The 13,679-nt window shown below is 42.8% G+C and overlaps 1 protein-coding gene across 8 annotated transcripts in view; it reads right to left on the reverse strand.

Moving 5' to 3' along the window:
* Positions 1–1,248: 1,248 nt before the first annotated feature.
* MTCH2 (mitochondrial carrier 2) overlaps positions 1,249–13,679 on the reverse strand; it is a 29,882-nt gene continuing 17,451 nt past the window's right edge. For 6 of the 8 annotated variants that reach the window (XM_001169637.5, XM_016920856.3, XM_063782942.1 and 3 more), the window contains 5 exons: positions 12,850–12,943; positions 11,001–11,048; positions 9,594–9,661; positions 6,626–6,701; positions 1,249–2,851 (listed from right to left, as the gene is read on the reverse strand). In XM_001169637.5, the coding sequence (XP_001169637.2) occupies positions 2,765–2,851; positions 6,626–6,701; positions 9,594–9,661; positions 11,001–11,048; positions 12,850–12,943 (373 nt within the window). In that variant the 3' untranslated portion in view covers positions 1,249–2,764. The remainder of the gene's footprint in view (positions 2,852–6,625; positions 6,702–9,593; positions 9,662–11,000; positions 11,049–12,849; positions 12,944–13,679) is intronic. The other 2 variants (XM_016920857.3, XM_063782939.1) reach the window with 1 other exon arrangement.

The raw sequence follows: 13,679 nt of genomic DNA on the forward strand, positions 1-13,679 counted from the left end.
TCATGCCTCAGCCTCCCAAGTAGCTGGGATTACAGGCATGTGCCACCACGCCCAGCTAATTTTCCTCCCTTTATTTCTTTAAAAAATAGAGACAGGGTTTTACCATGTTGCCCGGGCTGGTCTTGAGCTCCTGGACTCAAGTGATCCACTGCCCCCAGCCCACCCCACACTCTTCTTAAGTCAAGGTTTCAATGGTCACCACATACTCTAGAGGAACAGTTTGTGGCAACTTAGCTTGGTACCACAAAGGAAAACCAGTTTCACAAGTGGCTTACTAGAGAACCCCTACTTTTCTTTTTCTTTTTTTTAAGAGACAGAGTCTCACTCTGTCACCTAGTGGCACAATCTTGGCTCACTGCAACCTCCAGCTCCCAGGTTCAAGCGATTCTCCTGCCTCAGCCTCCTGAACTACAGGTGCGTGCCACCATGCCCGACTAATTTTTTTGTATTTTTAGTAGATATATTGGCCAGGCTGGTCTCCAACTCTTGGCCTCAAGTGATCCACCTGCCTCAGCCTCCCAAAGTGTTAGGATTACAGGTATGGGCCACCACAACCAGCCTAAGTTCATATTACTTACTGAGTTCATTATTTCTTGCATGTGTTTCTTTTTTTTCTTTTCTTTTTTTTAAGAGATGGGAGTTTCACTCTTGTTGCCCAGGCTGGAGTGCAATGGCGTGATCTCAGTTCATTGCAACCTCCGCCTCCTGGGTTTCAAGAGATTCTCCTGCCTCAGCCTCCCGCGTAGCTGGGATTACAGGCATGTGCCACCATGCCCGGCTAATTTTGTTATTTTTAGTAGAGACAGGGTTTCTTCATGTTGGTCAGGATGGTCTCGAATTCTCGACCTCAGGTGAACCACCTGCCTCGGCCTCCCAAAGTGCTGTGATTGCAGGCATGAGCCATTGCGCCCGGTCGCATGTGTTTCTTAATGGCACCTACCTGCATTTCCTAGCCCCTGAATATCTTTAGACTTTTATGTTAATAGCTTATAGTAAGATATTATGGAGGATCATAGGTATAGGACTCTGATTAGACCTCTAGCTTGGATGCAGCAAGACTGAAACAGCTGGACTAGTATTTTGAGCAATCCTAGGCCTTGGAGAAATTTCTCAGCCACCCAACTTGCACAGGAAAAACTGAAGCCTTGGCGTCCTCTGGTGGTAGACTGGTTATCAGAGTCAGACATGCTTCTCAACTAGGAATAGGCAAGCATGAAAGTTCACAGAAGCCACAGGATAAACATGGCACATTTTCCCAGATCATCTTTACTTAAAGATTTTTTGGGAGAAAAAGGTAGGCAGCAAACATTTTTATATTAAAACAAATGCAGATAGTAATATCGAAATAGTATATAAAATTGACATTACTTTTTGAGACAAAGGAAGAGACATCAAAGACATTTTAAGCCGAGCTCCTCATGAGCTTCCTAAACCCCAGGGGAGGGAAGAGACCCCTGCATTCTCGTTCTGTCTAATATTATCAGTGGGGCTGTTTTGACAGAGAAGTCTCAGAAACAGCGAATTAAGTGCTTACTCATTTGGCAATGTCCCAGTGAGTTATATAAATAAGTGAAACCACAGGCTTTCTCATTTTAGAGCATTTTAACCTGCTTTTTAGAAGGCCTGAGTAAACAGAAGCTTTATGCTTGAGTTGAATTTTATTTTCTCCTAAAGTGATTTTTTTCCTCCTATAAATGTTAACATGCTTAATTGAGGGTATGGCATGTGAGGTGGTCAGTGTCCTAAGACCCATGTCGACTTGGGTTGGCATTACCAGACATGGAGTTACAAATATACTTTCCAAGGCTGTCATCAGAAATGCAAAACTACTCACCTTCGGCAACAATAACAAAAAGGAAACAAAACAAAAAACTGAAGAACAAAAGATTATATATAATTAGAACTGTATGGTGTAATTTAAGCACTGGCAAATACTTGGCTCTTAAAGAAGGGGGTTACTCCTGCAGGATCTGCTTTTCATATTTTATGTGAAAACAAGAACTTCCTTTGAGGAAAAAAGTGCCATTATACTTCCTTTCCAAATCTTGCTTATTTTCTGTAATTGTCTTTTTCTTTGTTGTTGCTGACCCTTTATCTTATTTATTTTTTTTCAGGCAGCCTCTTGAACTAGAGTAGGCTCAGAGGCTCCCTGTAGGTGACATTTTATTACTTTGCAATAACAGACTGAAGGGGCAGATCCTCACACAGACTTTCTAGGGTAATGTAGCAATGCACTGTCCTTTTCTTGAAGTATGAGAGACAAGGTCAATGAAATGTGCTTAGAAGCATAATGGGAGTCAGATTCTGGTGCATGCTACTGACATTTTAGGGTCTACCCAAGAAAAAGTAATTCATAACCTCCCATATAGTTTAATTTAGTGATTTTGTTAAGTTTTACAAAATTATTTCTCATTCTTCTTGGAATTCTACTCTTCATTTTACAAAGCCTTAAATTGAGACTCAAAAATCACATGACAAAGTGCCTGTAGCTTCAGGAAAATACAACTTTTTTTCCCTTCTGGTTAAGTAAAATAAGAATTTGGAGCAAAAATATCCTAATTCAGAATAACTAAAGGGGGAGTATCAGTGGTAAGTTATGTCGTGCTGGAAAAAAGAACAAAAAAGGCAGACACCAAACACCTGAATTTTCCCAAGATTAAATGATTATTAAAAAAGCGCGCCACACTGTATAGAAATCAACATTCTCTCCCATAATTCTGTGCATCTGGGACTACAGAAATGTCACTGTCCCTGCCCCACATCTTCAAATTAACATTTTCAGGTCACAACAATAAGTCTTCCCAAAGGGGACCTTCCGGAAAAATAAGCTATTTCCTCGGCTCATATTCCCCTGGAAAACAAAACAAAACAAAACACAAATAATATCTAGCGAGATGAGATCAGCCAATCCAAATCAGCAAAGAGGTCCAACTGGGAGACGTGACTAAATCTAGGACAAAACTGGGACTATCACTACAGAACAAGGATTAGTATTCTCTGAAAGGCTGAGCTACTATGAACTAACTACAATTTCTCCTTATTAAGTTCTTACTCTGGGCAGACAGAACGCCCAGGTTGGATTCTGGCTTTGCCACTTTCCACCTGGCTTAGCAAATGAGTCATGTAGAACAGTGCCTAACATTCAGTAAGTGCTAGCTTTCATTTATTTCTTTGTTTTTCTTTTTTGAGATGGAGTCTCGCTCTGTTGCCCAGGCTGTAGTGCAGTGGTGCAATCTCGGCTCACTGCAACCTCTGCCTCCCAGGTTCAAGCGATTCTCCTGCCTCAGCTTCCTAAGTAGCTGGGACAGGAACGCGCCACCATGCCTGGCTAATTTTTGTACTTTTAGTGGAGGTGGGGTTTCACCATATTGGCCAGGCTGGTCTCAAACTCCTGACCTCAAGTGATCCGCCTATCTTGGCCTCCCAAAAGTGCAGGGATTACGGGTGTGATCCACCATACCCGGCCTATTTATTTCTTAATGAAATGAAATCATGTTTCTAAGGACTACTTATAAAATCTTATAATCAAAGTAATAACAACCTGGACAACATAGCAAGACCCCATCTCTACAAGAAATTAAAAAATTAAAGGCCGGGTGCGATGGTTCACACTGGTAATCCTAGCACTTTGAGAGACCAAGGCAGGAGGATCACTTGAGCTCAGGAATTTGAGACCAGCCTGCACAACATGGCAAAACCCCGTTGCTACAAAAAATACAAAAAATTGGCCAGACATGGTGGCTCACGCCTGTAATCTCAGCACTTTGGGAGGCTGAGGCAGGCAGATCACCTGAGGTCAGGAGTTCGAGACCAGCCTGACTAACATGGTGAAACCCCATCTCTACTAAAAATACAAAAATTAGCCAGGCGTAGTGGCGGACACCTGTAATCCCAGCTACTCAGGAGGCTGAGGCAGGGGAATTGCTTGAACCTGGGAGGTGAAGGTTGCAGTGAGCCAAGATCGTGCCATTGCACTCTAGCCTGGATGACAGAGCAAGCCTCCGTCTCAAAAAAAACAAAAACAAAAAACAAAACAAAAAAACAAACAAAAACAAAAAACAGGGGTGAGGGGGGAGGGATAGCATTAGGAGATATACCTAATGCTAAATGATGAGTTAATGGGTGCAGCACACCAACATGGCACATGTATACATATGTAACAAACCTGCACGTTGTGCACATGTACCCTAAAACTTAAAAGTATAATAATAATAAAATTTAAAAAAACAAAAAACAAAAAAATGAGCTGGGCTTAGCGGTATGTGCCTGTAGTCCAAGCTACCTGGGATGCTGAGGTGGGACGATCACTTGAGCCAGAGACCTCAGCCAGGAGGCAGAGGTTGCAGTGAGCCAATACCATGCCACTGCACTCCAGCCTGGGTGACAGAGCGAGACCCTGTCTCAAAAACAAAACAAAACAAAAAAATTAACAGGACATGGTGGAAGCATGCCTGTAGTCCTAGCTACTTGGGAGGCTGAGGTAGGAGGATTGCTTTACCCCAGGAGTTTGAGGCTACAGTGAGTTGTGATGCCACCACTGCACACCAGCCTGGGCGACAGAGCTTGTCTCTAAAAAATAAAGAACCAAATAAGTAAATAAAAATAAAGTAATAATGTTCTGAGTGCAACTGAGTACACTCTGGAGTATAAATCTGAGCCTTCCCAAATATAGGCCATGTGACCTTGCGTTATGTAATTGGCACTAAACTGCTCTAACCCCCGGTTTCTTCATATGTGAAATGGGTGATTAAGAATGACACCTATTCTCACACAGCTGTTTTGAGGATTACATGAGCTGATGTAAGAAAAGCTCTTAGCATGATATCTGGTATACAGTAAATGCCCAATCAAGATTTGCTGTTGTTGTAAGCACCTACAGGAACAACTGTTCCTACTTTAAGTGTGTTTGACACCGTAATCCATTCTCTGTCTGCTTTCTTCCTATAATAGAGTGTTAGTCAGAAAAGGAAGGAAGGAAAGGCCATTTTTTCCATTTAAACAGGGACCACACTGTACAATAGAGAGTAAAACTCAGAATGAAATGCACAATGTTCATAGTAGGTCTGTACTGAAATCATTCAAGTATTCAAGCTTGGATTCACAGAGGGGCTTTGTGGGCACACTAAGCAAGAGCAACTACAAACAACACTTAGGCCTTTTCATTCAGATTTCAAAGGCCTTTCTCTTATATATCACTAGTGCTATAAAATAATGCAACAAAGAGCTTCTTTATACGCTTTCTTCTGCAGTCCTTTAAGAAGTGGACCCCCCCTCAAAAACAGCTTTAAACTGATAATCATTTTAAGTGATCCTGTGCTAAATTTAGCCCACAGCCAATCCATTTGTTGTTGTTATTGTCTTTTTTTTTTTTTTTTGAGATGGAGTCTCGCTCTGTCACCCAGGCTGGAGTGCAGTGGCACAATCTTGGCTCACTGCAACCTCCACCTCCTGGGTTAAAGCAATTCTCTTCCCTCAGCCTCCCCAGTAGCTGGGACTACAGGCACACACTGCTACGCCCAGCTAATTTCTTTTGTATTTTAGTAGAGATGGGGTTTCACTGCGTTGCCCAGGCTGGTCTCAAACTCCTGACCTCAAGTGATCTGCCCGCCTTGGCCTCCCAAAGTGCTGGGATTACACCCGTGAGCCACTGCACCTGGCCTGTAGTTTTTTGTTAAGAGACACGTCTGGCTGTGTTGCCCAGGCTGGCCTCAAACTCCTGGACTCATGTGATCCTCCTGGCTCAGCCTCCTGAGTAACTGGAACTATAGGCGTGAGCCACCATACCTAGCCGTTATTTTATTTTCCTTTTTTGGATACAGGGTCTCACTCTGTCACCCAGGCTGAAGTGCAGTGGTGCAATCTTGGCTCACTGCAGCCTTGACCTCCCGGGCTCAGGTGATCCTCCCACCTTAGCCTCCTGGGTAGCTGGGACTATAGGTGCTATGCCTGGCTAAGTTTTTGTATTTTCTGTAGTGATGAGGTCTCATCATGTTGCCTCAACTGGTCTCAAACTCCTAGGCTCAAGCAATTTGCCCACCTAGCCCTCTCGAAGTGCTAGAATTATAAGCGTGAGCCACTGCACCCAGCCCATTATTTTATTTTCCAATAAAGCTTTGCCTAGATAATAAATAATTTTTTGTTGCAGATTATACACCTCATAGTAATAACAAACCCTAAATTGGTATCTAGGCAAAATCATCCACTAACAAGACTCTAGAAGTATGAGACCAGCTCTGTCAATACCCCTGTGACAAATAAGTGGTTATGAAAGGTGAGTTTGGGGGAAAAAAAGAGTCTAAAATCAAGGCCATCATTTTACCAGGATAATAATCTACCTGGATCGTATTTGTAAGTTGAATGTGGGCACTCAAATGGCTTCTAGGTCTCATCTAGGGATTCTTTCTTCTTCATTACTCCTGCTCATGATTTCTAAACATCACATTTTACTATTATGCCAAAGTGAAAACACAGAACATTGTAAAGTGTACATTAACTGGCAGACTAGACTAACTCTAGCTAAAGTGAGCTACAAGAGTTAACTTGGGATTCCAGAGACAATATTTAAGAAAACAAACAAATAAAAATAAAACAAAATAAAATGAGAGAGACAGAGAAAAAGAAATACCTCTTTTTGTAGCATGCACCAACAGTCTATCCAAGACGTATATATTGGGGAGTAAGGAGGGCATCCACCAGCAAGACTAAAATAGAAAAAAACATGGAGCTATTCATGTTAATATTAACCATTCTCTTGAGACGTTGATAAACCTTGTCAAAATATTCTGCTGCACAGAAGATTCCCTGAGAGATCATTTTAGTTCAATGAAACAAATCATATTGAAGCAGGGGAAAGATCAAGCATCCAAAAGAGAATTCTTCCCCTATATTTAGGTTTCAAATAAATAAATAAACATAAACTTCAACCTTAATTTCTAAAACATTTAGACTTTTCCTTTGTGGACAAATGAAACTCCAGAACACAGCATTTACATGATTAAAGAGCAGGGAAAGGTGGCCGGGCACGGTGGCTCACACCTGTAATTCCAGCACTTTTGGGAGGCCAAGGCAGGTGGATCATTTGAGGTCAGGAGTTCAAGACCAGCCTGGCCAACATGGTGAAACCCCATCTCTACTGAAAATACAAAAACATGAGCTGGCATGGTGGCGCATGCCTGTAATCCCGGCTACTCGGGAGGCTAAGGCATGTGAATTGCTTCAACCCAGGAGGCGGAAGTTGCAGTGAGCCAAGATGGCACTACCGCACTCCAGCCTGGGTGACAGAGTAAGAACCAGTCTTTTAAAAAAAAAAAAAAAGACCAGGGAAAGGGGATTTAAAAACTAACTGGTGTTCACAAAGAAACTAAACATGAAAACGGATATAAACAGTAGATATATATGTTCCTACTTAGGTATAATCACTTCATCTTGAAAAAACTGTAAATAATAATAATACATTTAATTCATCCTTCAAGTTTACACTGTGCTAAAAAATAGCAGTTGCTCTACGTATCAGAAAACATCACAGCTTGCCAGGAGTAACATGAAACAAACAAAACCAGAAAACAAACAATGTAAAATGTTCAAAACTCCACATAGCTATCTGATCTTATTTGAAAACAGTAACATGTTTAATGATATGTCAGGTACCATATGGGAAAAGAATTTTGAATTAAACAAAAAAGGCAAGGCTGGGTGCAGTGGCTCACGCCTGTAATCCCAGCACCTTAGGAGGTCGAGGAGGGCGGACCACTTGAGGTCAGGAGTTCGAGACCAGCCTGGCCAACATGGTGAAACACCGTCTCTACTAGAAATACAGAAATTAGCCGGGGGTGGTGGCAAGTGCCTATAATCCCAGCTACTCTGGAGGCTGAGGCAGGAGAAATGCTTGAACCCGGGAGGTGGAGGATGCAGTGAACCAAGATTGCGCCACCACAATCCAGCCTGAGCAACAGAGCAAGACTCTGTCTCAACAATAACAACAACAAAAAAATACAAAAAATTAGCCAGGCATGCTGGTGGGCACCCGTAATCCCAGCTACTCAGGAGGCTGAGGCAGGAGAATCGCTTGAACCTGGGAGGTGGAGGTTGCAGTGAGTCGAGATTGCACCACTGCACTACAGCCTGGGCAACAGAGTGAGACTCCATCTCAAAAAAAAAAAAAAAAAAAAGGCAAAATTTTGCCCAACTCAGTAGAGTCACTTGGCATCTAGAATTTGGAAATCAATGGAGTCTACCACTATACCAAAACCTGCCCTTCTAACCAATACAGAGAAAAGGTCATCAAACTTTCCATAGACTAAATATCCTAATTCTGGTTCTTTAAAACTCACTTTCTCCATAAAGCCCCTAGGAAAAACAGGTATGGATTGTCATTTAATCCCTGATACACCTTTTGTCACTTTCATAGAAAAGATAAAGATTTAAAATAACAATATGTTGGCTGGGCATGGTGGCTCACCCCTGTAATCCCAGCACTTTAAGAGGCTGAGGAAGGAGAATCACTTGAGCCTAGAAATTTAAGAACAGCCTGGGCAACAAAGTAAGGCCCTGTGTCTTCACAAAAAATAATTAGCCAGGCATGGTGGCATGCACATGTACTCCCAACTACTTGGGCAGCTGAGATAGGAGGATCCCTTGAGCTCAGGAGGTTCAAGGCTGCAGTGAGCTAGGACTTCACCACCACATTGCAGCCCTATCTCTAAAAAAATTAAAAATAAATAAAAATAGGCCAGGTGCAGTGGCTCACGCCTTTAATTCCAGCGCTTTGGAAGTCCGAGGTAGACAGATCACCAGAGGTCAGGAGTTCGGGACCAGTCTGGCCAACATAGTGAGACCACATCTCTACTAAAAATGAAAAAATTAGCCCAGCATGGTGGCACATGCCTGTAATCACAACTTCTTGGGAAGCTGAGGCATGAGAACTGCTTGAATCCAGGAGGTGTCTGTTGCAATGGAGCGAGACTGCACCACTGCACTCCAGCCTGGGTGACAGAGTGAGATTCTGTCTCAAAAACAAAAACAAAAACAAAAACAATAAATAATAATAGTAATTGGCCTGGCATGGTGGCTCATGCCTGTAATCCCAGCACTTTGGGAGACTGAGGCGGGTGGATCACTTGAGGTCAGGAGTTCGAGACCAGCCTGGCCAACATGGTGAAACCCTGTCTCTACCAAAAATACAAAAATATTAGCTGGGCATGGTGGCGAATGCCTGTAATCCCAGCTACTCAGGAGGCTGAGGCGGGACAATCACTTGAACCCAGGAGGTGGAGGTCGCAGTGAGCCAAGATCATGCTACTGCACTCCAGCCTGGGCAACATAGCAAGACTCCATCTCAAAAAAAAAAAAAATAATAATAATAATAATAAATAAATAAATACAAATTGAGGCTGCTGCTGCAGCATAGGGCATACAAAGAAAAAAATTAGGAATCTTCTAATGGTATCAATTATACTTTTCCTCCCCCCCTTTTTAAAAAAATACCAATCAGAGATTGATACTGATCATTCATCTTTCCTAAATTTCTACAAGGCTGCTCCGCCTGTCAGCATACAGTCAACCACCTACTAGAATAAGAAATACAAAGTGCTTACCCACAGTTGTTGACAGCCATAAGATTGGAGACAAGCACAAAGGGATAGGTCAACATACTCGCAAAAAACTGTAAAATGGAAACAAGGCAGCTGTTATTAGATCATTCCTAGTCTTTATTCTCCTTTCCTTTACCTTAAAGGCCTAGTGCCACTGCGGTGAGACACTCTAACACTTGTCTCGCTTCATCGGTACCCTGGAAAGACAACAGTTACAGTTTTGAGCCTGGAGATGCTTCTTCCTCTTAGCACACCACTGCATCCAACATTTTAACAAAAGGCCAGAAGAATTCTCTGATCCTGAGTAGCTGGGACTATAGGCGCACACCACCATACCCAACTACTTTTTTTTTTTTTTGAGACGGAGTTTCCCTCTTGTTGCCCACGCTGGAGTGTAATGGTGTGATATTGGCTCACTGCAACCTCCGCCTCCTGGGTTCAAGCGATTCTCCTGCAACCTCCGCCTCCTGGGGTTCAAGCGATTCTCCTGCCTCAGCCTCCCAAGTAGCTGGGATTACGGGCATGCACCACCATGCCCAGCTAATTTTGTAGTTTTAGTGGAGATGAGATTTCTCCAAATTGGCCAAGGTGGTGTCGAACTCCCGACCTCAGCCTCCCAAAGTGCTGGGATTACAGGAGTGAGCCACCGCGCCTGCCCCAGCTTTTTTTTTTTTTTTCACTTTTGTAGAAATGGGGTCTTGCTCAGTTGCCCAGGCTGGTCTTGAACTCTTGGCCTCAAGTGATCCTCCTTCCTTGGCCTCCCGAAGTGCTGGGTTTACAGGTGTGAGCCACCATGTCTGGCCTGAACAATATTATTTTGGAGGAAAGGCACGCCCCTTATGAAAGCTAAGCAGTACCAAACCATGCAGGATGTGAGGCAGGGGCTCTGCCTTACTCTCTTTATTTTCACATGTGAGTCTGTGGTTCCTTCGAAAACTGAGTTATTCTCTCTTTTTTTTTTGAGATGGAGTCTCACTCTGTCGCCCAGGCTGAAGTGCAGTGGCGTGATCTCAGCTCATTGCAGCCTCCATCTCCCAGGTTCCAGTGATTCTCCTGCCTCAGCCTCCCGAGTAGCTGGGATTACAGGCATGCACCACCACGCTCGGCTAATTTTAGTATTTTTAGTAGAGACGGGGATTCATCATGTTGGCCAGGCTGGTCTCGAACTCCTGACCTCAGGTGATCCGCCCACCTCACCTTCCCAAAATGCTAGGATTACAGGCATGAGCCACGGCGCCTGGCCGAAAACTGAGTTATTCTTACCTTTGACAAATATAACAAATTTCAGGGAGATGTCCCAGTGAGACATCTGGTTATCTTAAAGCAGTGATGACACAAGCCAGATTTAAAAGGAAAACAAAACAAAACACAACTATTCCTAGAAGGTTAAAAGGATTTTAAAAAACTCACTCCTGTGACAGCTTGAGAATAACTCTTCATTTCATTCATGGTAGAAACCTAAAACAGGAAAAGAGCCTTAAATTAATTGCCTACAACACTACAACACATCAATATATTCTTTTTTCCTTTTCTTTTCTTTTCTTCTTTCAGACAGTGTCTCACTCTGTCACCCAGGCTGAAGTGCAGTGACCTCCTGAAGCACACATCACCACGCCCAGCTAATTTCAAAATATTTTTTAAGAAATGGTGTCTTTTTTTTTTTTGAGATAAGGGTCTCCCTATGTTTGCCCAGGCTGGTCTCAAACTCCTGGGCTCAAGAGATCCTCCCACCTTGACCTCTCAAAGTGCTGAGATTATAGGCATAAGCCACTATGCCCAGCTAAGAGACGGTGTCTTGCTATGTTGCCTAGGCTGGTTTCAAACTCCTGGCTTCAGGCAAACCTCCCACCTAAGCCTCCAGAGTCGCTGGAATCACAGGCTGGAGCTACTGTGCCTTGCTCTCCATGTCAATATAGTCTATCTCTAAATTATCAGTTTGACAGCTTGAAAATTAATTTTTTTTTTTTTTTTTTTTGAGACAGGATCTGATCTCTCTTGTTGCCCAGGCTGGAGGTGCAGTGAGCTGTGATCTCACAACCTTGACCTCCTGGGCTCAAGTGACCCTCCCACTTCAGCCTCCCAAAGTGTTGGGATTACAGCATGAGCCACCACACCTGTCTAAAACTAATTTTGAGGACAAAACCATAAAACACTGATTATTAGAATAATAAGGCAGTGGTCAAAATGATCAACCTGATTCAATATTAACAGACAAATTCATATTATACTAAAATGCTTTAGGGACGAATGTAAAAGGATTTCAAATACCAAAGAAAATGAGATTGATAACCTTTTCACACATCCTAGAAATACAGTCCCTGGAAAACCACATTTATAGTATATCTAAGGGACAATTCACTACCTTTGTTTTACACAGCTAGCTTTCTACCAGATGCGTTGAAGAAAATCCCTCTCTGTACTCAAGAGGTTTACAACATGGATTTAGTCATATACCCTGTGATGTGTTCAATTTATCATCATGCTATGGAGCTGCCGACATACAAGAGGCCCCACAATGGCTGAGATAAGAAAGACAACTTCTAGATAAGACTGATTCTCAAAAGGCTGAGGTTTCTAGAAAGCCCAATACAGGCACCCTCTTAAGTCCAGATTAGATGAAAAGCCCCCGATATACCATAAAGATGTCCTGCTTTCCCAGGTTCTCTCAAGTTAAGTATCAGTAAAGAAGTGATCTCTTTAAAGCCCTGAAGTAACACAGGGCTAAGTCTCTTGGGTATACTCTGTCACATCTTAGGGACTTTTAACGTGTATCGTTCTACAGTGAACAGTATGCTCATTTCATTAGCATTTGAAAATTTGATAATTTTTAGCTATATAATTGTTCAGTCTGGCATGTAGCAAACTGTCATCTTGTTTATTTATTTACTATTTATTTTTTGAAATGGAGTCTCCCTCTGTCACCCAGGCTGGAATGCAGTGGCGCGATCTTGGCTCACTGCAACCTCCGCCTCCTGGGTTCAAGCAATTCCCCTGCCTCAGCCTCCCGAGTAGCTGGGACTACAGGCACGCACCACCACGCCCAGCTAATTTTTTCTGTATTTTTAGTAGAGATGAGGTTTCACCATGTTGGCCAGGCTTGTCTTGAACTCTTGATCTCAGGTGATCCGCCCGCATCAGCCTTGCAAAGTGCTGGGATTACAGGTGTGAGCCACCGCGCCCGGCCCATCTTACTTTAAAAGCTAATCTAGCTGCCAGATTAAAGCCAAGGTGAGCACATCTCACGAAGGTCACAACCTACCCCACTGTCCAGTGCATAGGTATTGACGAGGTAGGCCAGTGAGTTACACAGCCACAAAGAAAGGATGTCACCTAGAAGGCGAGGAACAAGACCCCTACATGAAGAAACAATAAAAATAAGAACCAAAAAATGTGATCAGTAACACGACAGGCTCTTCAGTACAAATGCTTGTCAAATAATTAGAGGTCACAAAACATTCTAGGGAAGTGAAAAAGGCATCAAACACCAGAATCCAGCCCGCATACCTAGTTCATTCTCGTTAACACAGCTGTACTTGAAGCTGATCTCCAGTGACTTTTGTTCCTATGTTTAAAATGCAGGTCGGCTATACCCTCAGTGGCTCACCTTACTATTCATAACTGTAAGCAGGGAGGCAAAAGATTTGCGAGGTGCTTTGCAGAAGAGACTTAAATATTGTTTTGCTTTGACTAGCTTAAAAAAATGATTTTGCTAAGCTATCTGATATTCATATTTGGCAGAGCAAAAGACGAGAAAAATTACAAAGCAAGAATGGTCCCAAGTACAGATACAGATGAGAGGCATCAAAAACCACATTTCTAGGGTCTGGGTGACCTAGGTGAGGCAGCATGGAATAGTGGGAAGAGCATTTCCCCACGGATTGAAGACCAGCTTCAAATGCCAGCTCCAGCACTCAGCAGCGATGTGACAGGCAGCAGATGAAACTCTCAGAGCATCAATGTTTTTTAATCTCTAAAGTGATACTAATTATAGCTGTCCTGCCTATCTCACAGGGTATTTATGATATTCAAAATCCGTATGGGGAGATACTCTGAAAATTAAAACAAAAAACAAAAAACACCATTTTGGTA

This window comes from Pan troglodytes, chromosome 9, assembly GCF_028858775.2.
Source record: "Pan troglodytes isolate AG18354 chromosome 9, NHGRI_mPanTro3-v2.0_pri, whole genome shotgun sequence".
Classification (NCBI taxonomy): domain Eukaryota; kingdom Metazoa; phylum Chordata; class Mammalia; order Primates; family Hominidae; genus Pan; species Pan troglodytes.